General features: G+C 37.1%; 1 protein-coding gene across 3 annotated transcripts in view; it reads right to left on the reverse strand.

Moving 5' to 3' along the window:
• Positions 1-27,391, reverse strand: part of NRK (Nik related kinase) — a 140,123-nt gene that overhangs the window by 34,632 nt on the left and 78,100 nt on the right. For all 3 annotated transcript variants that reach the window (XM_037512148.2, XM_054695625.1, XM_054695624.1), the window contains exons 6-15: positions 23,884-23,994; positions 21,764-21,854; positions 19,152-19,282; positions 17,510-17,564; positions 12,923-13,001; positions 11,746-11,921; positions 9,088-9,151; positions 6,446-7,616; positions 5,253-5,360; positions 445-509 (exon numbers count right to left, since the gene is read on the reverse strand). In XM_037512148.2, the coding sequence (XP_037368045.1) occupies positions 445-509; positions 5,253-5,360; positions 6,446-7,616; positions 9,088-9,151; positions 11,746-11,921; positions 12,923-13,001; positions 17,510-17,564; positions 19,152-19,282; positions 21,764-21,854; positions 23,884-23,994 (2,051 nt within the window). The remainder of the gene's footprint in view (positions 1-444; positions 510-5,252; positions 5,361-6,445; positions 7,617-9,087; positions 9,152-11,745; positions 11,922-12,922; positions 13,002-17,509; positions 17,565-19,151; positions 19,283-21,763; positions 21,855-23,883; positions 23,995-27,391) is intronic.

The raw sequence follows: 27,391 nt of genomic DNA on the forward strand, positions 1-27,391 counted from the left end.
ATATTATCTTCTGAGGTTAGGGACTATGTGTGTTTTTCATCATGTAGTACCTGATATTTATGATACTACAAGATAAAACATGAAAATGAAGTAAATGGCACATGTGAAAATTTCAGATCCTTTTATCATAAATTGCTAGTTGAAAGCTGTCAAAAATATATTGGTGTTTCTTTTAACGAATTGTGGGTTACTGGCCAATTATCAAATTAAATGGCACTGAGACTACAGTATGTCCAAAGGACTACTGAATGTATGTAAAAGATCTACTTAATGGACAAATGCAGTTTGGGTTTTAAATGTTGGTCACTGATATATCATTGATGACAATGTCATCAATATTCGAGTTTTGACTCCACACAGAAATCATTGTCAAATAAATAAGCTTCAGTTTTCCATGTGATAATAAACCATCAGTAGTTGAATATAGAAATTGGAGACACATACCTTGGAGAGAACTTAACCCGCTGTGCACGATCCTGGTTGCAAGGCATAGAAGATCTCTCTTGGACCTTAAAGACACAATGCAATACTTTGATAGAATTCTTGATAATAAATTATTTTAAGTAAATACCCTTTTTCATATAGAGATATTTTCTAAAAATCCAAAATATAAAATCTGATTTTCATAAATAAACCATAATTTCATTATTACTTATAGGAAAAAAATTAGAACTGTTTAACCATGATTTCTAATGGTATCCTTGAATTATATAGTATAATGACACATTTTAGAGATTGTATAAACATCCTCATTTTGTTATTGAGAAATCTGTAGCCCAGAATGTTACATGAAGTTAAAGAACATCTAGAATGTAGGCCACCCAACTCCTAATTTAATGATTTTTTAAAAATTCTGTTTTCACATTACTTTTCAGGCCAAGCCCAAACTTTTCACTCACTTGCTTAAGCTAATTCTAGATTTTCAAAAGTTGTAACACATATGTACACATAATTAAAATCTCTCAATAGTCAAAAGTATCCTGATCTTTAACAATGTATATTTTTTCACTTTAGAGAGTGATTTTTCACTATAAAGTCATATCAATGTTCCAAGGGTTTTTTCAGTTCTAAATAAATTTGACAAAAAACCACTAACAGCCAAAGCCCTACTGATGAAAATAAAGGAGAAAGGAGGTATCACACTTCCAAACTTCAAGCTATACTGCAAAGCCATAATAATTAAAACAGTTTGGTATTGGAACAAAAACAGACACACAGACCAATGGAACCAAACAGAGAGCCTAGAAATAAAGCTACACTTATATGGACAACTAATCTTTGACAAAGGAGCAAAGAATATGCAATGGAACACAGCTTGTTCAATAAATGGTGCTGGGAAAACTGGACCATCACATGCAAAAAAATGAAACCAGACCACTACCTCTCACAGTACACAAAAATCAACTCCAAATGGATAAGAGAACTGGACATAAGACCCGAAACCATAAAATATATAGAAGAAAATATAGGTAAAACACTACAAGACATACATCTCCAAAACTTATTTAAAGACTCATCACCCAAAGCAAAGAAAGCCAAGGAAAAGATAAACACCTAGTATTACATCAAACTGAAAAGCTTCTGTACAGCAAAAGAGACATTAACCAAAACAGAGAGACACCCCACTAATTGGCAAAAAATCTTTGCACTCCATAAAAATGATAAGGGACTGATCACAAAGATATACAAAGAACTCACACAACTCAACAAAAATAAAATAAACAATCCAGTCAAGAAGTGGGCAGAAGAGGGCCTCCCCGGTGGCGCAGCGGTTGAGCACTGGGTTGCGAACCTGCCCGCGGCCTCTGCGGTGCCGGTTCAATCCCCGGCTGCTCTCCGGCCACCGGAGGAGGGACCCACATGGCGCGCAGACCTCTCCTGCCGCCCGCTGCTCCCCTCAGCAGTGTACTCCGGTCCTTCCGCCTGCTCTGCTCCCCGCTCTGGCTCTGGTGAATTCTCTCACCCTCCCGTGCTTCTGGCTGTACCCAGTGCATGTGTAAACAAACAACAAACAAACAAAAAAACAAATAAATAAACATGCCTCTATAAAAAAATAAAAAAAAAAAAAAGAAGTGGGCAGAAGAATTTAAAAGACATTTCTCCAAAGAGGAAATGCAAATGGCCAACAGGCATATGAAAAAATGTTCAACATCCCTTATATCAGGGAAATGCAAATCAAAACCACATTGAGATACCACCTCACACAGTAGGTGTGAGGCACATATCAAAAAAAAAAACAAGCAATAACAAATGTTGGCGAGGATGTGGTGAAAAGGAACTCTCCTACATTGCTGGTGGGAGTGCAAACTCGTCCAATTACTTTGGAAAGCTGTCTGGAAGTTCCTCAGTCTATTAAAAATGGAGCTACCATACGACCCGGCAATTCCACCACTAGGGATCTACCCAAAGGACACAAAAACATTGATTCAAAAGAACACCTGTACACCTATGTTTATTGCAGCACTATTTACAATAGGTAAAACCTGGAAACAACCCAAATACCCCCAAATAGATGACTGGATCAAGAAGATGTGGCATATATACACAATAGAATATTATTCAGCAATCAAAAAAATAAACTCAGCCATTCGCAGCAACATGGATGGAGCTAGAAGGAATTATGCTCAGTGAAAAAAGCCAGAAGGAAAAAGAAAAATATCGCATGGTTTCACTTATAGCAAGAATATAGGGGAACCAAATAAGACATCAGTGTAAAAAAAAATAACACTACAAAACACAACAAAGCAAAAACAATTATAAATCAGAGACCTACTGCAGGGGAGGAGGTGGGAGAGGGATCAGAGGGAGGGAGGAGCACAGGGGACTGAGGTGATGGTGCACGGATGCGTTGGTGAAGGAACCTCTATGGGGACTACACCTGTGGGGGTGGAGGGAAGCAAATATTGTTTAAAAAATGAACAATGATGTAAAAAAATGAAAAAAAAAAGAAAGTAAATAAATTTGGATTTTGATCATTATTCCTTCATCTAATACTAAAAATGTCTGGATAAAGCATATATAATAAGCCAGCTTCCACTGCTGGGGAAAATTTACTTTCTGTCAACATTAGTAGAGGGGCCCATGGAATGTCGCCATTCCTCATTTACTTTTGTGTCACTAGGTTTCTACCCAAATGTATTTAACTACCAAAGGAAAAGTCATTATGTCATTCAACTAGGAAGTCACATTAGATTATTTAGAAAGGAAAATTCATGTTACTTTTTAAAAAGTATCTTATATTTTCATGCTGATAAAAATCACTCTGTAGTTTTCTTTTTTAATAATTTATTTATTTTGGTATATTTTAATTTTACATGATTGTTCATTTTTTTTGCAATGTTTGCTTTCTTTTCTCAGGTATAGTCCCCATAGAATTTCCACCTACACTTTTTTTTTTCTCTGTCCAGTGACTTATCAAGTTTGTCTTCACACTCCAACAGATGGGTAGGTAAGAAATTAAAACTGTCGAATGTTCACATGTTTTGCTAATGAGTGTTTGCAAATACAACCAGATGTTTGGCAGTATGCAAGACATGCATCTGACTGAAGACTCCTGTTTTTGATTCAGATTGCTGGCATCATAAAATGACCCAGTCTAGACCTCCTGGTTCACGAAGATGATTTCAGAATGTTTATTGATATGAGTGAATGAGAAGTCAAAATTACTCAGAATAAATAAAGGCTCAAAATAAGAAAGACCAATGCCTAATATGATTGATTGTATTTGGTCTGAGAAATGGGAAAGAAGGGAATGATAACTAAGTAAATCAGACGCTACGGTAAATGATGTATTCCAAACCAGTCACAGCTCACTGTATTTTCTGCTTAAGATGTCATGCTTAAGGTAATAATTGTTACCTGAGTAATGGCAAAGTTTTCATTTAATGACAAAAAGGGGTTCCTGCTTCATTCCCAAGTGGAACATCTAACAATTTACCAGAGGGACACTACACTGAGTGAATCATGAAGTTTGGGGTTAAGATTGAAGCACCCCTTGCATCTCAGAGACCAACACAGATTGGTCCCAGAGGGGACATATTCATACCTCATTGGACAGAGAGTGGGTAGACAGAAATGCTTGGAGTCTGTGGTCTAGGGTTGGGACACAGATGACATGTTGTAGGATCAGCTGGTGTACTAGAAAGGGGAGAGTGAAAAGGGTGTGGAGGCACACCACCCTTGATCAGGTGAAGCCCCTATGAAGGAGCTGGAGTGCTCCCGACAGGGTAGGACCCTGGTAAGAAGGAAAACAGCGACCACACTCCCTCACACTCCCCCACCCCCAACCACAGTGCACTGACAACAGACTGCCAAGTCCAGATCTAACAAATTATCAGTACTCAATAATTTTAATAAAATCGACAAGTGTATTTAAAAATGCTACTTATGGCATTTTATAATGAAATGTGAAAACATTTGGAAACATCTTTATATATATAAAGTGAACCAATGATTTCAAACTGGCCAAAGCAAGAAAATACAAAATCATGTATGAGCAAACTATTCACAGCATAAAACCAACCACTGGATGTTAATATTACCGTGTATACAAAATTTTACTGACATGGCTTTAAATCCAACTTCTCTAGTTTGGGTATATTAAAAATATCCACAATTATCTGAAGAGCTATGAAAATTCTTTCTTTCCAACCATCTATATGTGAGAAGCCAGCTTTTGCTCATATATTTCAATTTAAACAACATATGGCAACAGAAGCAGATATGAAAATCCAGCTGTTTTCCATTAAGTGAGATGGAAAATATAGTTATTTTTCATTAAAAATGTGCTTATTAGGTTAACGTGTAATGCTTTTATTACTTTTCAAATTAATACACATTTTAATTTTTTTGGCTTTAATTTCTAATAAATTAAATACTGAATCACAGAATCCAGGTAAACAAGTTTTCTGGCATCTTCAACGCTTAAGTGTATGAAAAGACCGAAGACCATGAAATTTAATGGATTATCCTAGAGGACTACGGGTGCCCTGGCATTGGGTGTGGTGTGGTGACACACAACTGAAGAGTTATGATCCTGTACCTTCAAATTACGTATGGTGTTGTATACAAACATTACTTTAATAAAAAATAATACAATTAAAACGTAATAAAATAAAAACTACATTAAATTAGCAATAGAAGGCCAGTGCAAACCATCATTACCTCAGAAAACATAATTTTTAAAATGAACAAAAAAGAACCACCGTTGTAGGCATGTATTAATGCCACAGCTAACTCACTGAGAAACTTACATCATTTCCTTTAGTATTTGGAACGTACGGCTGCAAGGGTTCTATTTGGACTTCAGCCTGAATTGAATGAAATACTTCATCATTGTCTGAGGATTCATCTTCTTTGTCCTTTGAAACAAAAAGGAAAATAAAAGCTTCTATTTTAAAATGCAAATGATAGGAGCAACTGTAATAGTATCCTAATATACAATTTAATAATTTCAAATATCAAAATTTACTTAAATCATTAGTTTCTAACAGTTTTTGTCTCTGCATCCATTTCAGAATCTGAGGAAAACTGCATATACAAACACATGTCTGCATATATTTTATAGGGGGATCACTGACTTCCTGCAGCTCATGTGCTAGATCCAGGTTAAGAATATGTGGTGTAGGGCCTCCCCGGTGGCGCAGCGGTTGAGCGCTGGGTTGCGAAGCTGCCCGCAGCCTCTGCGGCGCCGGTTCGATCCCCGGCTGCTCCCCGGCCAGCGGAGGAGGGTCCCACATGGCGCGCAGACCTCTCCTGCCGCCCGCTGCTCCCCTCAGCAGTGTACTTTGGTCCTTCTGCCTGCTCTGCTCCCCACTCTGGCTCTGGTGAATTCTCTCACCCTCCCGCACTTCTGACTGTACCCAGTGCATGTATAAACAAAACAAACAAACAAACAAACAAATAAATAAATAAAAAAAAAAAAAAAAAAAGAATATGTGGTGTAAAGTTTGATTAACTCATAACTGAGTACAAAAATTAGTACAATTCACTCAAATGGTAGAGCTCAACACTATACAGGAAAAAAGAATAAAGAAACTTTGAGGTTAGAGAAATAAAACCAAATTTCTCTTGTGTTTTCTATGGAGTTACATCTGAAAATTTTTATTATGAAAGTAATTTTAAAGATACAAAACAATTTTAAATGCGAATATGATATCCTTTTACTAGTTATGGGAATAATAGGTAGAAAACTAATAATCAGAATGAAATCTCTACCGAAATATTAAGCAATTGCCTGAATTGCTGAAGCAAACTTTTCTTTCTCAAATTTAGTCACAGTTATCTCGAAATTTCAGGATAATTTACTTGAAAGACAAATTAGTTAATCTCTGGGACACAGGGGATTTCTATTTCATTTGACTTTACAGAGGGAAAATACGAGTATGAACTAACCAGCATATTTTCTTTGCATATTCAACTCAGTAAAAATATCAGAAATTCTTACGTCTGCAACTTGTCTCAATTCTTCCTCATGCTGATTGAAGATCTCCTCCCATCTGCGCTGGCGCCTTCGCCTGCGGGCTTCTAAATCTGAGAGCTCAAACTCTTCAGGTTTCCGTGATAATTTTGCTCGGAACCTCTTTGGTGATAGTCTTTTTGCCAATGCCTGCCTCAGACTAGAAACTTTTGATTTTTTCTTACGTGCCTGCTCTGGCTGAGAGTAAAATATGTTTGACGACAGGTTTTCCATTAAAGTTTGGAGTGGACCAAGTGGCTTCGAGTTATGGGAGTTTGGTGCTCGAAGTAAATCTCTTGAAAGACCCTCTATGAGTGCTTGCACTGAGCCAACTGCCTGTGGGGGCTCTAGAGCCCAGGCCTGTGCCTGTGGTGACCTTTCAGTTGGCCCCTCAACTGGAATGAGCACCTGAGTATCCAAGTGTAGTGGCAACAGCACATGGTGGTTCTGTGACAGTAGGGGCAGGAACACCTGGGCATGAACTCGTAAAGACTCAGGTTCCTCTGCCTCAGTCTCTGCCTGTGGGGGCTCAGCAGCCTGTTCCTGTACCTCTGCCTGTTCGGGTACCTGGTTCTGCTCCATTTGCTGTTCAGGTATCTGGTTCTGTCTCTGCTGTTGTTCAGGGGCCTGGCCCTGCCTTTGTTGTTCAGGTACCTGATCTTGCCTCTGAAATTCCTCTGGTACCTGGTCCAGATCCTGTGGCTTTTCTACCACTTGGGGTTGGGCCTGGGGCTGGGGCTGACACTCTTTGGGTACCTGGGCCTGTATCTGTTGAGGCCTAGGTGCCTTAACCTGAGCCTGTAGTGGCATGAGCATCTTGGCTGTCCTACGAAGTCGTGGAGGTGCCTTGAGCTGCATTGGTATGGGCCTAGATGACTTAGCCTTAATCTGAGGCTGCAGTGGCATGAACACCTGAGCTGCCCCGTGGAGGCGCCGTGGTGCCTGGGCTTGCCCCTGAAGAGGCCTAGGACCATTGTCCTGAGCCTTTAGTGGCGTGAACACCCTGGCTGCTCCCTGTAGATGATGAAGTGCCTGCACCTGTGGCTCTTCTCGATCAGGTAACCACCTTGGCTGAGAAGGTTCTCCATGCAGGACTCTCAGTGGTCTGCACCTACTGCTGGTTGGCAGTCTCAGAAGCTCATGAGTACAAGAAGGTCCTCTAAAAACAAACATGATTGCCAAGCAATTAGAATTGCCAGTAGAGTAAAACCATTCAGGAAAAATGTTTTTATTTCAAAAGATGGATATTTTCTGCAAAGAAGGTATTTTCAATAAATTTTCTTGAATCATTCTTGTATGTCTGAAATATTTGTATTATTAATGTACTCAGTATTAATGGCTTTCTAATCTACTTGATCATTCTATTGCCAGATATCAGGGAATCTCTGAGTAGTAATAGAAAAATTTCCACTCAAATATCACTTGAAAATTGAACTATTATTTGTTACATTAAGAATTAAGTTTTTCACTATGAGCCAGAGACACTTTTTGGGGGGTGGGGGGTGGGAGGGGAGGGATTGGGATCAAAATGGGGGGGTTGCAATTGTATGGGGAATATAAAAATAAAATCTATTATTTAAAAAAATAAAAAAAAAAAGAATTAAGTTTTTCCAAAGAGAAACCCCACCGACTGGGAGACCATTTTTGCACACAACACTGATGATAAAGGACTGATCACAAAAATCTATAAAGAGCTGATGAGACTCAACAAAAACAAAGAAAATAATCCAGTCAAAAAATGGGCAGAAGAACTAAAAAGAAACTTCTCTGAAGAGGAAATGCAAATGGCCAACAGGCATATGAAAAAATGTTCAACATCACTTGTAATCATGGAAATGCAAATCAAAACTACCATGAGATACCATCTTACACCAGTGAGAATGGCACATATTAAAAAAACTAGCAACAACAAATGTTGGCAAGGTTGTAGAGAAAAAGGAACTCTCCTGCACTGTTGGTGGAAGTGCAAACTGGTCCAAGCACTATGGAGAGCTGTGTGGAGATTTCTTGACCGACTAAACATAGAGCTTCCATATGATCCAGCAATTCCACTCCTAGGTATTTACCCAAAGGACACAGAAACATCAATTCCAAAGAGCACCTGCACCCCTATGTTTATAGCAGCACTGTTTACAATAGCTAAGCTATGGAAACAACCCAAATGCCCAAAAATAGATGACTGGATCAAGAAGATGTGGTACATATACACCATGGAATATTACTCAGCATTCAAAAAAGATAAACACAGCAATTTGCAGCAACATGGATGGAGCTGGAAGGGATCATGTTCAGCGAAATAAGCCAGAAAGAAAAAGAAAAATACTGGATGGTCTCACTCATAGCAGGAATCTAGAAAACTTAAATAAGGGACCAGGAAAAAGAATAACTCTAAGAAAGAAAGTATCAAAATCAACAAACAACTATGAACCAGAGACACTCTATGGGGAGTGGGGGGCGGGGAAAGGAGGGATTGGAGTCAAAATAAGGGGGTTGTAATTGTATGGGGAATATAAAAATAAAATTAAAAAAAAAAGAATTAAGTTTTTCTAAGTTAAATATAACAGTATGGCATCAACTGCCCTGCATGAATTGCTAACATCAAATTAGATATGCAATTTTGTCTAACACACCTGAATCTCCTGGTGGTGTACTGTTCCTTAATAGCTTCTTCTCTTTCAAAGACCAGAGGTATTCCTTTTTGGGAAAGAGAAAAGATAATGCAAAATAATCAGCAGAGACTAATGTAATCTGCCTTAGTCAATTTGCATGCTTAATGTTCAGGATGTTGAGTAAATCTGGAAGGTACATCTTCACATCACAACTGGTTGGTGATCCAGACAATATCCTAGTTCCTGGGCCCACTTTTGTAGCAGAGTGCAGATATTCTATGCAGACTAATTTCTCTGAATAGGAAAGAAAATCCATTGATCTAATTGCTACAATTCTAAAGAAAAATATTTGAGTAAGGCAAAGGAAGAAAGGGAGAAGATAAACTCTAGATAGTTTAGAGTTAGTGAGTCATGGAGAGCATGGCTAAGAAGTGTTCTCTAGTTTTTTTTTTTTTTTTTAAAGGATTTATTTATTTTTGTGTAGAAGAACTGGGGTGTAGGTGAGAGGTGCGGGGGGGGGGTGCGGTGAGAGGAATCACCAGAGACAGAGTGGGGAGCAGAACAGGTGGATCTCCTGAAATAGACTGCTGAGGGGAGCAAGAGGCGAGACAGGAGAGGTCTGCTGTGCCACGTGGGTAGCTCCCTGGCCAGGGATCAAACTCGTGCTGCAGTGGCTGGCAATAGCTTGATAGCGCTGAGACTTTAACCCTTGTGCCATCAGGGAGGCCCAGGTGTGCTCTAGACTAAGGACTTAATGGCTTGTGCACACACCTATCTTTGGTCTTTTCAAGGAAGATTTTTTTTTTTTACTGTTTTTTTTTTTATTTTGTTTGTTTTTTTAGATTTATTTTTATTTATTTATACAAGCACTGGGTACAGTCAGAAGCGCAGGAGGGTGAGAGAATTGAACAGAGCCAGAGCAGGGAGCAGAGCAGGCAGACTGAAGTACACTGCTGAGGGGAGGGAGCAGCGGGTGGCAGGAGAGGTCTGTGCGCCATGTGGGACCCTCCTCCGGTGGCTGGGGAGCAGCCGGGGATTGAACCAGCGCTGCGGATGCTGTGGGCAGCTTTGCAACCCAGCGCTAAACCGCTGTCCCACAGGGGAGGCCCTCAAGGAAGATTTTTGACAATGAGTATCAGCATCTTTGTTCCTTTCAATGAAAAGGTAAAAATCTTAATTCTGAGTTTTACACTTAACACATTGAAAATGTTTGACTTCTTTTCTGTCAGCTATGCCATTACTACTTAAATATAGAAACTTATAAACAAGAGTTTTCTTTGGAATTTCCTATATTAAAGTAATTAGGGCAACTACGTTTACATCTTCCATACACTCTCCATATACATGTAACTTTTACTGCGGGTAGCCTTCAAAAAATATTACAACTCTGGAAATTAGTAAATGTTCAAGTAAATGTGGGTCTCCCTGCATCCTTTTGAGATTGGCTGATCTCTGCGAAGTTGGTCCGACAAGGTTCCAAAATGGTTAAGTAAATTAAATTTCTTCTGCTTCTCACTCCAAAAGAGGACACATGCAGTTTACGCAGAACAAAGAAGACCCACTGCAATCAATCCTATCGCTAATCTGAGGAAGGCCTGCTGTATTTTCTAGGTTCCCCCATCACCACTGTCAACACTGCCTGTAGTGCCACAAACCAAATGTGGAATATGCAACACAACCTATAAAATTAGAACTTCCTAAGTAGTTTTCACTGATTTGGTGAAAATCCATTGTCCTATTTTTGGCATTAGTTGACAGAAACTTTATTTGTATAAATTAGTTCTTTAATTACATCATATAGTTGGAGATAAAAAAAATTAAGTATGGTGCACAGACCTTACTTCCAAATTAACCACCAATAAGGAGCCTAACTGGGATAATTGAAAATATGAACAAAAAGTCACATTAAGATACAGAGTTTGTTGGGCCTCCCCGGTGGCGCAACGGTTGAGCGCTGGGTTGCGAAGCTGCCCGCAGCCTCTGTGGCGCCGGTTCGATCCCCGGCTGCTCCCCGGCCACCAGAGGAGGGTCCCACATGGCGCGCAGACCTCTCCTGCCGCCCGCTGCTCCCCTCAGCAGTGTACTTCTGTCCTTCTGCCTGCTCTGCTCCCCGCTCTGGCTCTAGTGAATTCTCTCACCCTCCTGTGCTTCTGACTGTACCCAGTGCATGTATAAACGAAACAAACGAACAAACAAACAAATAAATAAATAAAACATGCCTCTATAAAAAAAAAATAAAAAAAAAAAAGATACAGAGTTTGTTATCTTCTTATTTATTTTATTTCTTTAATTTAGGAGTTTTCTTCAAATTAGCACATCACAAAATTCTTCCTGTGGCTTTCAATGTTTTTGTAAATATGAACAGTTTTCAGGTATAACTGGCAACAATTTATAATCATATGTGTATGTATAGATGTATAAATATATGTGTATGTATAAGTATATATATATACACACACACACTCACACACAGTTCATATATAAGTATACACACACACACACACACTTGCAGGGGAGAGAATGAATTAAATGTACAAGGCACATTGGAAAAACAATATTGAAAGCCTTAGAATTTCTACTTTACATTTAATTTTAAGCAAATATTATTTTTCTTGAAGAAAAAAAAACCTGCTCTTATCTAAATAGTAATTCTAGAAAAATGAAAAGTTCAGATTCTACCTTTTTTCTGTCTCTTTTTAATAATGCCAATAAGATGCTTCTTTAATGACTCAACAACATGTCCTTCATTTTTTATATTCTGAACAAATGGGTGACGAAGCATGTTTGCAGAAGTAGGACGAAATAGGAAATTCTTTATCATGCACTTTTCCATGAAATTGTGGAACTTGCGGGACCTAAAAGAAATGAATCAAAGAGATAAGAGCGCATAATCAGGCCTGCCATATCGTCTTCCTCCCTCCACCTAAGCAAGATCATATTTTTCGAGTTACTTCTAGCTATAATTGTCCTTTCAGATGCTAAATATCCTGCAGCTTGACAATATACATTATACAACAATGCCATTCAATCCTAAGAAGAGGTCAGATCAAAGGCATTTTCCACCCAAATAACAGGAGAAATTTCAGTGAGTTCAGTAAAATGCACATAGTGAAAAGTCAAGTGGTAGAATGGCAATTAAGTGCCATGTGCTACATGTAGACCATAAGACAGATCAGTCAGCTCACAGTATTTACACTTTGAAGTATGAATGTTTCATTAGACTCTCTGCACCTTTAGCTATAGAGGCATAGATGTAATGATCCAAAAAGGCATTCATAGCACCAGGACTAACTAACAGAAACCCTGAATTTGTAGAAAGAGTTAAATAAAATCACAAGGGAGAATGTCAGCAATCAAACCAGAGCAAGCATTAAATACTAAGAATAAACAAGAGATGCAAATACTAGACCATTAAGGTTTAGTGAGAAAGGTCCTCTAGTTAGCCTGTAACACCCTGGGAAAACAAGTTCTCTGCTCAATGTCTTTGGATGGGGCAGATAACTGGGCTGTATATCACAATCACTGTCTATCTAGGGCATAGTGAGAAAGGTTATAAACAGTTCCACTGACCCACATTACTGGAGAAACAATATGTCTTTAATGACAGGTCAGTAGTGCCATCACAATATGCTATGGAGGGTATTATTTATTTCTAGTTGGCTAGCTAGCTCTTAGTGAAAACTGGTTATTTAGAACTGGTACCACCTTCCTACATCCCCCCATTAAGGTTCTGGTTTTGAGGAAATATTGTTCAACAGGATGTTGAAACAGGGCAAACCAACTGAATTAAAACTTCTCCATTACATAAAAAAAAGTCAAGTTAATGTGTTTAGTTGATTAAGACATTCATCTTTACCATCCACTGGATTTGACTTTGGGAGCAGATTCCCTCAGAATAACGAAGAGGGCTTCCAAGGGCTGAAGATTACACAGGGCTGTAAAGGGAAATAGAAAAGTTTAAAATTAACAATAAGAACTGCAGAGCACACTCTTCATTACAAAAGGGATTCTCTGTCACACAAATCAGTGTGATGATTTATATCTAGAGAAGTAAATAAAAAATGAAAACATACACTATTCTATGTTTTGTATTGTAGATATCTGGAATTGTAAAACTGGAATCTATAATTATAGGCTGAAAAAGTCAACCAGATTAGTCCCCAAGCACAATAATATATAAAGCACAATAGTTCCCAAGCACAATAATAAATAAAGCACAATAATATATAATATATCAGTAGCCTCAAAAGTTGAGAAGACTCTGTTTTGGAAGCTGAGGAAAGAGGTAAATACAGTGTACATAAACTGTGAAGCACACACCCTCTAGAATAAGATCACCTGGGTTCAATTCCTAGCTCTGCTTTTATGACCATGGACAAATTATTTAACCTTTCTGTGCCTCAGTTTCTTCATCTGAAAAAAAAATGAACTATAACAACAATTTCTTTCAAGAAATGCTATGAGGATTAAATGGCAATTTACCTGTAAAAGTGTCTGACACAGATCAAGCAATAAATAAATACTAATTATTGATATTATAATAAAGATATTAACTATCTGGCACTTCAAATCTGTGCCAAACTACTGGACTTTTACTCTCTTTTTTAAACACACAGCCATACAGAGAAAAGTCTATTCCAAGATGTGCTGCATAAATTCATTACATCATTGGCTTGGGAATTCTAGGCTTTTCTTTAAGTATTTATATATGTGTCTCACTTCACTTATTTTCTCTTGTGTTTTTATTAAAACAAACTGGCAATGCAAAAATCCCCACAAGAGAGCCATAGTGTAAATTTCATCTAACACTACATTCACGTGAAGATGTATAATATTAATGGCTTTTTTAGAGTCATCCTTTGTCACCCAATATCCATCCCAGAAAACTCTAATGTTAAACTGGTGTGTCATAGTAGTAGAAAAAAATTCCCACAGAGATTTTACCTAGAGCTACATAAAAGCAATTGTTTAAAGGTCAAACTTTTATTTCAATTACTTAAGCATCAATTAATAGAAGGTGCAGGTTTATAAGTGAGGGCAAAATTAGCCCCAAGCTCAAAAGATCAGGAGTGTATTTGACTCTTCATTACTTTACCATGTCCAATCAGTCATGAGGTTATGCTCTTTAAACACTACTTGTAAGTTTTTAAATATTAACCAGTTGTCATTTATTAACATCTGAGCATCAGTCAGTCAGCTAACAATGTTATGTGGGATTAAGAGTTAAGAAGTATTTGCCTTTTTCCTTCTGACTTATTTCACTTAGCATAATCCCCTCCAGTTCTATCCATGTTATCACAAATGGCAAGAGTTTATTTTTGTTTATAGGTGAGTAGTATTCCCTTGTGTATATGTACCAAATCTTCTATGTCCACTCATATGATTTCACTCATATGTGGAATATAAAGAAACAAAACAAAGGAACAGACAAAACCAAAACAAAACAAATCCTGGAAATATGACTGTAGAGTTGACACTGCTAGGGAGGGAGGGTGGAGGATAAGGATCATAGCAGGCAGGGGCCCAATGGTCTATGGTGGAGGATTATGGGTGCTTTGGTGGTGGTGTGATGTCTTAACATATTTGAAGAATTGTGAACCTTATTCCCATACAGTGGAATAAAATCATATACAGTGTTGTAAACTAAAGTTACTTTAGTAAAACAAAGTTACAGAAAAAATAATAAAGAAAAAATTGTTATATTTCCAAAGGGAAAAAATATTAGGAAATAGAGTAAAAGAGAAGTTCACAAAGTAGTGAGCACAGGTTGGGTACAAGAGCTTTGTCAAACAGCAACAGTGAAGGTTCTGTATATGGTTCAATTATAGGAAGGCCAGTAAATGCCCCCTTCACCTCAGATCTCCTAACACTACCTAACATTTTACCATTAGAGATGCATTTCTTTGAAATAGTAAACCTTATTTATGGTTATCACTCTTGATAGGTTGGAAACATTAAATTGGGGGCAATTTCCTTTAGTTTATATAATGTGGTTTATTTCTAATATATGTTGAGATCTCAAGGAATCTTTTGAATGTTGAAAGAATGGGTCTCCTGATGGGACAGAAGAAAATTTGAATTACTCAGGTAATGATTGATTTGAAGTGTGAAGAATGGAGAGATACTACTACAAAGACTATAAACAAGCATGGCTGACAATATTAAAAATAATCTTTACAATACCAAGGAGAATGACAAAATAGGGAAAGATATGGATCACATTAAAGTAACTTGGCTGGTGTAGATTCTGGACAAGGAAAGAGAGTCAAATTAAATCGTCATCTCTATCCTGCTTCTCATCAAGCAAAGACTCATTTTTCTATATACAGTAGAGAAAGTAAGAACTGCATTTATTCAATATTAATCAGTCTATGATATTTTGATGTTTGAGTAGTTACTAGTAATAGTATAGCTTTGCTTTAAAGTCTCCACAGTAAGTTGAATCCTACCCATTAGACAGAACCTAAAAAGGTCCTATGTGCCATGGCCCAGATCTTCTCTCCTCTGAGAGCCCCTATAAGCACTCTTTCATTGAGAAGTGACGTTTCCTCTCTTTACTTCTCTGGGAGAAATTCACCAATGAAAGGAAATAATTTTATTATCTGGATCTCAGAGGCAATGATCAGATAGCTGTCATTTTGGAAGGCCATCTCTTCTGTGAATATAATTATAAACTGGAGGACTTCTGCAGTTAAATAGAGGCAATAATCTCAATCCAAAATAATATTCCAAGTAATAAAGGAGGTTGGTGAAAGAGAAATGTTTTAGCAGGATGGCTATTTCAAGTTGCTCCTGACCAAATGTGCAACATTTCAGTACTTGTCCAGTCATGCTAGTAGTATTTCCTCTCCTTGTAAGTTAAGAATCCCCCCCTTCCTTGTGTGAAGCTTGCCATTTGTGTACTCTGTGCACACACTTTCTCTGCACCCACTCTGTGATTTAGCTCATTGCCCCCTTTTTCTTCCAAGACTTAATATTTGAGAATCCAAAAGTGAAACAAAAAAAGATAACTAAGAAGTACAAATCTGCAAAATATAGAAAGCTAGTTCTTTGAAGCATGGTGAAGAATACTCAGAAACAACAGAAAAAATATATACTGCTTGATGCAGTCATGTATCCTCATGAAAAATATGCATTGATACTAAGCTGAAATACCATATTGTGTATTTCAAGAGGAGAGAAAGAAGGAGCAGCATCAGTTAGCAGCAATCTAATATAATCTCAGGTTCCCAAAGAATTTATAACAAGAGATGATGAACAATAGTAATGCATCTCCTCAGCGTCATTTCAATTTTATATATGCCACATATATTTTTCCATCATTTATTTTTTACTCACCCAACATACTTCGTAATTTATTGGGCACTAGCACGGAGGCAGTAGCAACCTGATCTCCCCATCTGTCCCAGCTTTAATCCCAGCACCAACCCCCTGCCCCCTACTGTGATATTCCAATGGACACCAGGAATTCTTAACAATTATGTGACTACTATTTCTCCTGTTCAAAATTATTCCCATCGGCCTTGAAACATATTGCTATGATAATCCGAGCATATAAAGCTTGGTGGGTGGACATCGTGCACAGGGAAGTTGTGGAGCCATGGGAACCTACAGGATCTGCCTGGAGAAGGGGGAGCCAAGCAATTCTGCCTCCCTACCCCCACGCATACTCCAGGCTTTTATTTCACTTCTCATCCAATGTGTTTACCACGTATACCTTTGGATTTATTACCAAGGACAGCAAATGTGCTATGCTTATGGGGTCATACATGAGGTGGCTTGCAATCGTTTATATCTAAGTTCACATTCCATTTTTACTTTCCTACCAGAAAGCAGTGTCCTGAGAGAACAGGATGCTGACAAGTCATTTAAATAATGTGGAAGAGGGGAAAACAAGAGGAAATGGAGCCTTCTGAGTGATTAAGGGCACTGGGGTAACTGAAAGCAACCTAGAAGGCACTGAAGGGGAGCTGAACTGATTCCAAAATCTAAAAAAGTTTCCTTCCCCAAATTGTTGAGGATTGGCTCAATTTTAATGAACCACTGGAGGATTTTCTAAACTGTCACAGTCTGAAGTAGTACCAGTGTGTGATTGTGAATGTTCTGCAACCTAAATATTCTGCCACTGCATGTGCACTGGAACGCCTTTGGATTCTGGTTGGTCAGGACTATCAGAAATGCTACTGATATCATTGAAACAGCACTCAATCAGCCTAAAATAAGATACCATAAGAGAGACAAGCAAAGCTCTTTTTATGTCCATATCTGGCCATTCTGACTAAGGCATTTGGTAATCACTGAAAAGGCCATCACTTATAATTTGGCACACATTGTGGCACTTATATAAGGTGACTAGTACAAGTGGCAATCTCATATTCTGGAGACACAGATTTGTACAGCGTGTCTCCCTAACCTATAATAATTATCAAACATTTTTACTTACGAGGAGCCCCTTCAGCCATTTCAATAGCAGTGATTCCCACAGACCATACGTCACTCTGCAAAGGAAAAGATGACAAACAATAACACTTAAAAATGGGAAACTGATAATATCTAAAGTCTCAAATCAATCTTTGGCTGATGGGGGGTATCACTGTCAGAAGTATTTTATGGATTTTCTATAGTGAAACTTATTTATAGATTGACATTATAGGATGACATTATTTGAGCTTCAGACCAGCCAATACTATACTACACAATAGGCTGATATAAGGTGGGGCTCAGTTTAATGAAATACCGAGATGAATCTGCTGTAAAGAAGTCCTAGGCCATGGACCTACCAGCTATGTGATCCTGGGTAAATAATTGATATTTCTGTATGTCAATTTTACTCTGTGAAAGATGGAGACAATAATGCCTCTGCTTCAAAGGATTGGTATGTGTATTAAATTAAATAACATTAATAAAGCACTTTCAGCAATTCTTAGAATATAGTAAATTGAGGATAGAAGTATTATAATTCCTAAGAAATTATAATTTAGGAGGCTCTATAAGATTATCTTTACCACTATTTGTTTTTTAGAACACTCATGACTACTAGTATAATGGCTGGCTGTTTGATTCCTAAAGCAGTTAACTGAATTCTTAGTACCCCCAGTTTATAGATCTCTTGGCTTCAAAGGGTGGATGTGATAGTGTAAGTTTAAACTTCTTTAAATTACATGGGGCTAAAAAATAAAAATTAATTATTTTATATGGGTAGTTGGAAGACGGCACAAACTCTGCAGCTACCAAGCTTTATTTTTACAGCAAGCCCCTTAAAGAACATTCTGCTTCCATAATCTCCACAGCTTCTTATAGCACTGGACTGTAATAGGCTCTCAATAGATCTGGTTGCAGATCAAGCAAAGGGCATTTAAGGGAAAGCAAAAAGAGATGAAGCTTAAATTAATCAACTTCAACTATCGAGTCCTAGGTTCCACATACTGAAACCACAATGAATTGTTTGGATGACTTATGATGTGGAGAGTGAATGTGGTTTTTCCAGTCTATAGCAAATGGAGAGTTTTCTTTCCACATCAGCTTTTTGAAATGTGTACATAGATGTATATTGTTCAAACTGCAGCTTCAGTGGAAATTTTAATAAATAGCATGAATTGTTACTTAATTTGTCTATTCCACTGATGTTTTGTGGTTTGGAGGTGAACTATGCCAAGGATTTTCTCCATTACCCTGCATAATCAAATTATTTTTTTTCTTTTTTGGAGCTAAGTTACTGTGGAAGTTAATAATTGGCTTTACATTTATTCATTTTTAAGTTTACAGAGCCCTCTTTCGCTGGAAGTTAAATTTCCATATAAAGCCACATAATATAATATTTTTACCATGAAGATGCAAACAGTATAAACTGGACATTTTTCCTCATATATGGATAACTCCCAATGGTCTACTTTGTATACATTCTAAGAAAATATTTTATGCATATGATCAAATCACATACAGTAACAGTATTTCCTACCTATTACAGTTTAATGTGAAGGGGGTAAACTGCCTGCCTCAATCTTTTATTCTATCATTAAAAAATAAACATTAGCCAAAAGTTCCTTGCAAATTTTGATTCCCACTGTCTGACTCCTCACACTTACTCTGTAATCATAGGAGCGTCTCGGGTCCTCGTCACAGTCAATCACCTCAGGAGCCATCCAGTATGGTGTTCCAATGAAGCTATTTCTCCTCCCATTAGTTCTGCTCACCTGGGCACTCACTCCAAAATCCACTGCAAAATTCAGTATATGTCAAAGTAATTAATCAGTAACAAAAAGCTCAATAAGTCATTGCTTTAACTTGGAGAGCCAATACAAAAGCCACAATGGATAACAGATTTTCATTCCAGCCCAGCAAACTTTACCATGAAGTTTACTCCAGAAATACTGGGAAGTAGGCTTTTGCCGCTATTTATGTTGGAAATAGACTCAGCAGTACTATTATAAATCTGCAGTAGGTTTGGCTGAATGTTTACCATGAATATTAAAAATAAAATTCCACCTCTGAAGTGATAACATATGTAGTGTTTGGACCTGCCACCAAGCCAAAGTAAGACTAGCAACATCTAAGAATTCTAAAACATTAGGAGACTCACTCATGACATTAGAAAGTCCTATCACACTGATAAAAATGACTTTTCCACTAGAATTTAGTTTTAAGTTGTATAGATCTTCTGAATCAGATGTAAACATTTGCTGTGGTATCCAAATCTTAGCTTAAACTATGAAAGTTCAGTCTTTTATTCATCTATGGAATATATTATATGAAAATATTTAGTATGGTATCCTCAGAAACAGACAGAAAAAAAAAGGCCAAAGTAGACTGGGAATATTTAGTCCAGAAAAAATAAGACAGGGATGAAAAATGAAGTTGATTTTCTAATTTAGAATGGTTTCCAGGAATCTAGAGGATGGAGAACAACATTAACTGAAGCGTAGTTTAAAGAATTTAGAAGAATAAAAGAACAAGAAAAAAGTTGAAAGTTGAAGACAGTCTTTAAGGAAGGATCTAAGAAGAACAAAAAATAATGTCCATAATATCAAGTCCACAAAATCATTATTTGGTGTTAGACAATTAAATTAACTGGGCATTTTTTTTTTGAGACTAGATAGGTTAAATCAGACTATTATTCTCAGTATCCCTGACAGCCAACTCAGGGGCCAAGAAATACCCATAAAGGCCATAAGACAATCAGGGGAGAAAATGAAAGAAGAAAGCTGAGAAAAAAGAGTGGTGAATGGAAGAAAAGGTGGAAAAGAAAAGTCAAAATTAAAAAAAGAGATGAGCGGCATAATTTAACATTTCCTCTTTACTGATCTAGGGACCAGAATATCAGGACTATTGATGAATTTTAATTGAAACACAATGATTTTCCAATCTTTTTGTTTTCTACCATCCTTTGGCTATCATTGGGCTTGCCTTCTCCAACTTCCTTATAATACATTGCTAAAAGTAGGTTGTAATATGAGAAATCTAAGATGAAATTACGTTTAAAAATAAGTCTGATTAAATGCTAATCAAGTGTTACAATGTCTCTCTTTTAGAGTAATATATATATATATATGAATTTTAATGTATGGACTTTGAGGCAGATTTTTCAGTGGCTTTTCACTTACTTAGCAATTTCTCTGCTGCACTGCAAATGGTAGGCTGGGCCAATCTGACTCAAATATATGGCAGAGCTGCCACATGTGAACAGAGTGCAGCTTGCAGCAGATTATCTATCTTGCACGTTTGACTCAGAGAGCTCCATGCTCCCAATATATTTTAACAGTGTGCTAAAATTATGTTTCTAGGTTTGTAATTTTTAGACACAATATGTAATACATTTTCTTGAAATTACTTTTCCCTAACTTCATGAAGAATTCTCAATGAATGAACAAAGTCTCTACTCTGGTATATTTTCTTTTAGCAGGAAAATGGAAACTATCTTAAGGTCATGCTAGAGATATGATAGGCAAGAATTGATATAATTTTAAAAATAATACAGGATACAGAAGCAATGATTTGTGTTCTATATCAATGGGGTTATCTGCTGTTACCTAGTACTGACATTATTTATATGGCACTATTTAAATCCAACCAACAGTATTTACTTTAAACATTAAAGGATGCAATATATTGTTCCCTGTGTGCCTGTCAAATAATGTATGTGGTTATTTTCAAATAAAGTATGTCATTCTGAATTCTGGAGTAGAAAGTCAGAGACTTTATGGTCTTTAGATTTCTAATTCTGAATTTGACTTGGATATTGCTGGCACATCATTTTTAATTGACACCCGTTCTTTAAATATTTGAGGAAAAATTCCAAAGAAGCAACCTGTACTTATGTCATTTAAAAGTTCTTTGATATCCTTGGAGAATGTGGTTCTGTGGTGTGGAAGAACTGCCGTTTTTAAATCCCCGTGCAAGGCACAGAAACTTGTACATGGTCAATACTCAATTCAATTGTTGAAATGAGGAATGACCCAAACATAAACTTCTCCATATAATTTAAAAGTTGTTTCTATCTGCATGATTTCAGAGAAGCAGTTAGGTGTATCTTTCACCTGCCTTACCTTTCTTTCCAAATAAATTTTCAAACTTTGACTGGCTCTGCAGTATGAAGACATAGCCTCAAAAGTGATGTGACAGAAAATACAGTTATCATAAAGGATTTTTCTCCATTAAGGTACACTGGGTCTCAATTAAAGTATTGCAAAAATAAACTTACCTAGTTTTACTTCAGCATTATGAGTCAGTAGCACATTCTGACCTTTGATGTCCCGGTGAATTACACGGTGAGCATGAAGATGAGCTAAGCCCTGCATACATACACACATTTATATTAAAAATATTCACATTAGTATTTATTTTTCTCTCTTCTGGTACTGTTCTTAGTGTTTTTGGAAAGTCTTTTGGTAAGAAAAATGGCCCAGATTTGATTTTTTCAGACAAAATTCTTTCTTTAGGCTGGAATCACTACAACCAGTTCCCAGAAATACTACTTTTGGCTATAAGGAAAGGAAAATAAATCAGGACACCCATGAAAGAAAAAGAACACCAAAAAGAAATGTTTGTATACATTGGGCCATTTACCTTTCTTTCTTGCCTCTATAATTTCAACAAACCATAAGAGTAAAAACTTAGACATCTTAAATATCATAGTTCAGACATTGTTTTGCTCTATTCATCATCCAACCACTTGTTTAGTCCAAAATATTTTCTAGTCAACCTTGTAGGCTGAGAATTTGATGAAACATGGAAATTCATTTTAAAGCATTTGCAATTTGTATTGGCTTACCATGCTGGCTCCAGCCCATTCACCACTAAAACTAACTGGTGACCTGACTAACCCGTGACCTGGCTTCAATGAGATTGCTCCAGATACTGACTGGAAAATAATAGAAGTAACAGTAAAAACAGTTAATATTTATTGAGTCCCTAGTCTTTGCCAAGTACTATGCTAAGTGCTTACATGGAATAAATTATTAAATCCTCATAGCAATCCGTGGAGGAAGGTGACAATATTACATATGAGGAAAGTAAGATTTAGAGAAATAAAACAGCTGACTCAAAGAAACTTAGCTAATACATGATGGACAAGAATTTAACTCAGCCCAGAGTTTGTGCTCTTCACACTATTACCACAAGTGAAGTCAACAAGGTGAGAGGAAGGATGTTCTAATGTTGTTATTGGTGGTGCTGCTCAGTTCTATTAATAATCTTTTTTGGGGGGCCTCCCTGGTAACACAAGGGGTTAAGACTCAGCACGATGAAGCTGTCCACAGCCACTGCAGCATGAGTTCGATCCCCAGCCAGGGAGGTGATCCACATAGCGCAGCAGACCTCTCCTGACTCGCCCACTGCTCCCCTTAGCAGTGTACTTCAGTCAATCTGCCTGTTCAGTTCCCCACTCTGTCCCTGGTGAATCCTCTCACCCCCGCACCTCTGGCCTGTACCCCAGTTCTTGTATGCATAAAATAAATCTTTTTAAAAAATCCTTTTTGGGTGACCATTAACAGTTAAACCACAAAGAAAAGTTTGAGTTTGGTAGATCAAGAAGATTGAATCTCTCATTTAATTTGGTGTTCAAAATAAGGAAAGTTTTGAAGTGGGCATTATTCAATAAAGGATATGTGTACAAAATGGATACACATGGTTTGAGTCTGTCCTGTAAAATACTGACATATCGTGCCTCACCTTCATCTTAATCACTAATGACAGTGCTATGCTTCTTAAAAAAACCTATCTGAAAATCATAATAACATAAAAAGTGCTCCAAGCACTCATTTCCATGGTCTATTGAACACAACAGTCTGACACTGACAGAGCCATGAATGGCCATGATTTGTAAGGACCTGGTTATCCATCTTGAGGTCTAACTTAGTTTAAGGACATCACCTGAAAAATCTGCTTTCTCTGCCTTTTGGTCTTTTTGGCATCCTGATCAGAGGTTATATTTAGAATTCTTTTTTTAAAGATTTATTTATTTATGCATACAAGAGCTGGGGTACAGGCCAGAGATGCGGAGGGTGAGAGGATTCACCAGAGACAGAGTGGGGAACAGAACAGGCAGATTGACCGAAGTACACTGCTGAGGGGAGCAGCGGGCGAGTCAGGAGAGGTCTGCTGTGCCATGTGGGTTGCTCCCTAACCCGCCGGGGATAGAACACGTGCTACAGAGGCTATGGACAGCTTCATAGCTTGTGTCTTAATCCCTTGCGCTACCAAGGAGGCCCTATATTTAGAATTTTTAAACCACCATATGTGAGCAGATATAAAGAAGGTACATTTTATATATAACTTCCAGGATCTTCAAGGTCAGGGAAGAAGGACAATATGAAATTTCACCTGAAGGATTTCTCGGCAAATGTAAGCAATCCAGTCTTCTTTTAAACTCTGATTCCTGGTCATTCTCACCACATCAGTGACTGAGCCTGCTGCACATAACTCCATCACCATCTGCAGGAAAGTCAGCAAAATATCAACAATTAGAAAGTAATTCTATGAAAATATCTGGAGAGTTTTAGTCCATCTGGCTTGCATTTATATGTAATGTTTAGAGATTAAGACACTGCAAAGACAAGCTCAATTGTCTGGTGGAAGACTCCAAAGGTTAGTGGAATCAAAAAAAGTTGGAAGAAATCCAAAGGTCTATGGAAGGAGGGAAGACAGTTACCATGCCAGGGATATTTAACCAGGAGTTGGGATTTGAGCTAAGGCTTGAAGGATAGAACATTCAGTTCATTGCAAGTAGAATGCTCTTAGAAAGAAGCTTTTGCTGGGGACAACTGAGTGATACCTGGAGTAGAATAGAAAGGACAGATGAAGGAACAGCTTGACTGCAGGTAGAGAGGGAGGATACAGAAGATTTCAAAGGAATCTGTACTTCAGTATTATAACTAGAATTTTTATTGTTTTTATTTTCAATTTCTAGAACATTTCTCCCGAAGACATGGGCAAATTATAACTCCAAGGGGGGAAATGTTGACTGCATTCCTATAGAGTATATTTTTCTCCAAATGATTTGACTACAACACAATGGAAATTCTGCTTTAGAGGAAATAATGACAGTGTCTCATACAAATTTTATATTATTAATAAAGTCAACATCTCAGAAAATTTATTTCTGCCACCAAAGAATCAGATAAATTTCCCAAATAGTAAATTTCATTCCATATACTAGTTTAACTAGCGGTTGACCAATGTGAAGAAAAATATACTTATTTTAATCAACCTAGCAGACTTTTAAGCACAGGTTCATGCACTAGTGCACATGTCAATGTTGCTTTATCAATAGAACTAAACATGTCTTTTTAAACTGTAGGCCAGTTAATTATTACCATAGAAAAGAGGAAGCAAAAGAATAAACCCCAAATCATGAATATTCAAAATGCCTACCTTATTTCCTTTTGGAATACTAAGATTGTTTTCTTTTAATAAAATTACTCTCTTAATGTGTATTTATTCACAACTGATATTCTTGCATGTCTTTCACTTGAATACACTCTCACAAAAAAGAAAAGAACAGCCTAACAACACCACTAATTCAAATAAACCACAAAACATTTATTTTCATGTTGACTATATTGAATGGGCACAACATGTACACTGTGCTAATGGAAGAACAGGGACTCATTTTGAACCATGACAAACCTAAGTTAAAGCTATTTAGTGAGAGGCACACTGAAAAATTGTGCTATTACCTGAGTCAGAAGAACTGTACTATGAAAGAATGTAAGGCATTCTTAGTCATTTTCCCAGCTTTGTAAGCACAGTGCCTAGCACATATGCTTTATCAATGGTAACCATTTAGTCATTTCCTTACTTTCTATTTGTTTTGATTTACATGGGTAAGAAAGTGTGAATTGTTCCACGAAAAAACTCTTATCTCCAGAAATGATTTTTGCATGAAGCACAGATCCTTTCAGATTTCACTTCAAGTTTCATTTTCTCAAGGAAGACTTTCTCACTGCCCTACTAGATTTCGGTTCCTTTGCTTTTTGACACACAGAAGCATGTTAGTTCCCTTCTGATTGGTTATATTTTCATTTTTGTGATTATTTGATTGATATAGGTCTTTGCAAATAGAATATAAGTTCCAATAAGCCAGGAAAATATTCAGCGTACGACCATATCTCCAGCATCAGCAGAAAGCCTGGCAAATACTTTCAAATGAGTATATGTTGAATGATAAAGCAGTATTAATAATATATGTGATATATACAGTAAAGAGAATTGAAGGAAGAAAAACTTGTAAGTAAATATATATCATATATGTGATTATATTATTAATTCATTTAGTCATTCATTTAGTCATTCAACATATATGGAAACAACCTAAATGCCCAAAGACAGATGAGAAGATTAAGAAAATGTGGTACATATACATGACGGAATACTATCCAGCTATAAAGATGAACTCTTGCTACTGTGACAACATGGATAGAACTGGAGGAAATTATGTTAAGTGAAATAAGCAAGAGGGAGAAAGGCAAATACCAGATGATTTCACTCATATGTGGAATATAAAGAAACCAAGCAAAGGAAATGACAAAACTAAATAAAAACAAGCCCCCAAAACTTGACTGCAGAATTGAGGTTACTAGAGAGGCAGGGGGACAGTGGGGTCAAGTCAGGAGGGACACAGTGGTCTATGGTAAAGGGCTATGGGTGCTCTGGTGTTGGGTGATATACATCTGAGGAGATGTGAACCTATTCCACTGAGTTGTATACAATGCTGTAAACCAATGTTAGCTCAGTAATAATAAAAAAGATAGTGTACACAAAAAATTACCAGTTGCCATTAAAGTTGTGCTCCTGTATATAATAAGTCTCAACTAATTCTCTTATAAGTAGAGTTGAGAGAATATCAGATTAACTTGAAAAACTCTAAATTTGGTGGTTTTCAAATTATAGTAACCACATCAGCATCAACATCATCTGTAAACTTATTAAAATGTCAAATTCGTTGGTCCACACCAAGACCAGCAGAATTCAGTATCTTTGTGGGTGGTGCCCAACAATTTGTTTTATCAGGCTCTCCAGAAGATTCTGATGCCTGCTAAAGTCTGAGAACCACAGAATCAATTCATTCCCTATTGAAAACCTTCTATAATGTTCTCTGTTCTGCTTCCTGAAGTCTGTAATGTAAAATGTAACAGAATTTTTCTTCACATTTGAAGATCCTGTAAAGTCTCAGTCATTATTTTGATGGAAAAAAAAAAAAAGTAGTCTTGACTTGGACTAGAAATGGAAACCTAGTAAGTATACACTGACCTCGGCTTATATTCTAAATATTCCCTTTTCAATAAGGACATCCTTGACCAAAGCTCATTTTCTTGTGTGTGTGTGTCATTTTTTGTTTGTTGTTTGTTTTGCCTATAGCACAAGGCAGAAACAATTCTTGTAGCTGCAGGCTGGATTTCAGTTAGCCTCTGAATTTGCATCTGGAATTAGTGATACTTAGAGACATGAAGATTTAGAAAAGGATAAGTTAATGACTCAGAAAAGAGTTTCCAGGGGGTATATTTAAATATATGTGAATATACAAGAAATCCTCAATAACATCATTGATAGGTTCTTAGAAATGTGACTTTAATCGTAATGACATTAGGAAAGCAGGTCACTGATATCTATTCATTAACACTGGCCAGGATTTTTTTGTCATTAAAGTTAAAACAAAATGATGTTGAATGAAACCCCGTTATTTGAGGACCCTCTGCACTTAGCAAGTACATAAAATACACTCATAAGCTCATGTCAAATACTAGTTAAATGGATACTTATCTAGTCATTATTTGCAAATCCATCAAACAGTATCCTTAGCTGTACCTCAAATTTACCAGCAAAGGTAGCA

The sequence above is a fragment of the Talpa occidentalis genome, unplaced genomic scaffold (genome assembly GCF_014898055.3).
Source record: "Talpa occidentalis isolate TD23 unplaced genomic scaffold, MPIMG_talOcc4v2.1 talOcc4.15, whole genome shotgun sequence".
Taxonomy (NCBI): Eukaryota; Metazoa; Chordata; class Mammalia; order Eulipotyphla; family Talpidae; genus Talpa; species Talpa occidentalis.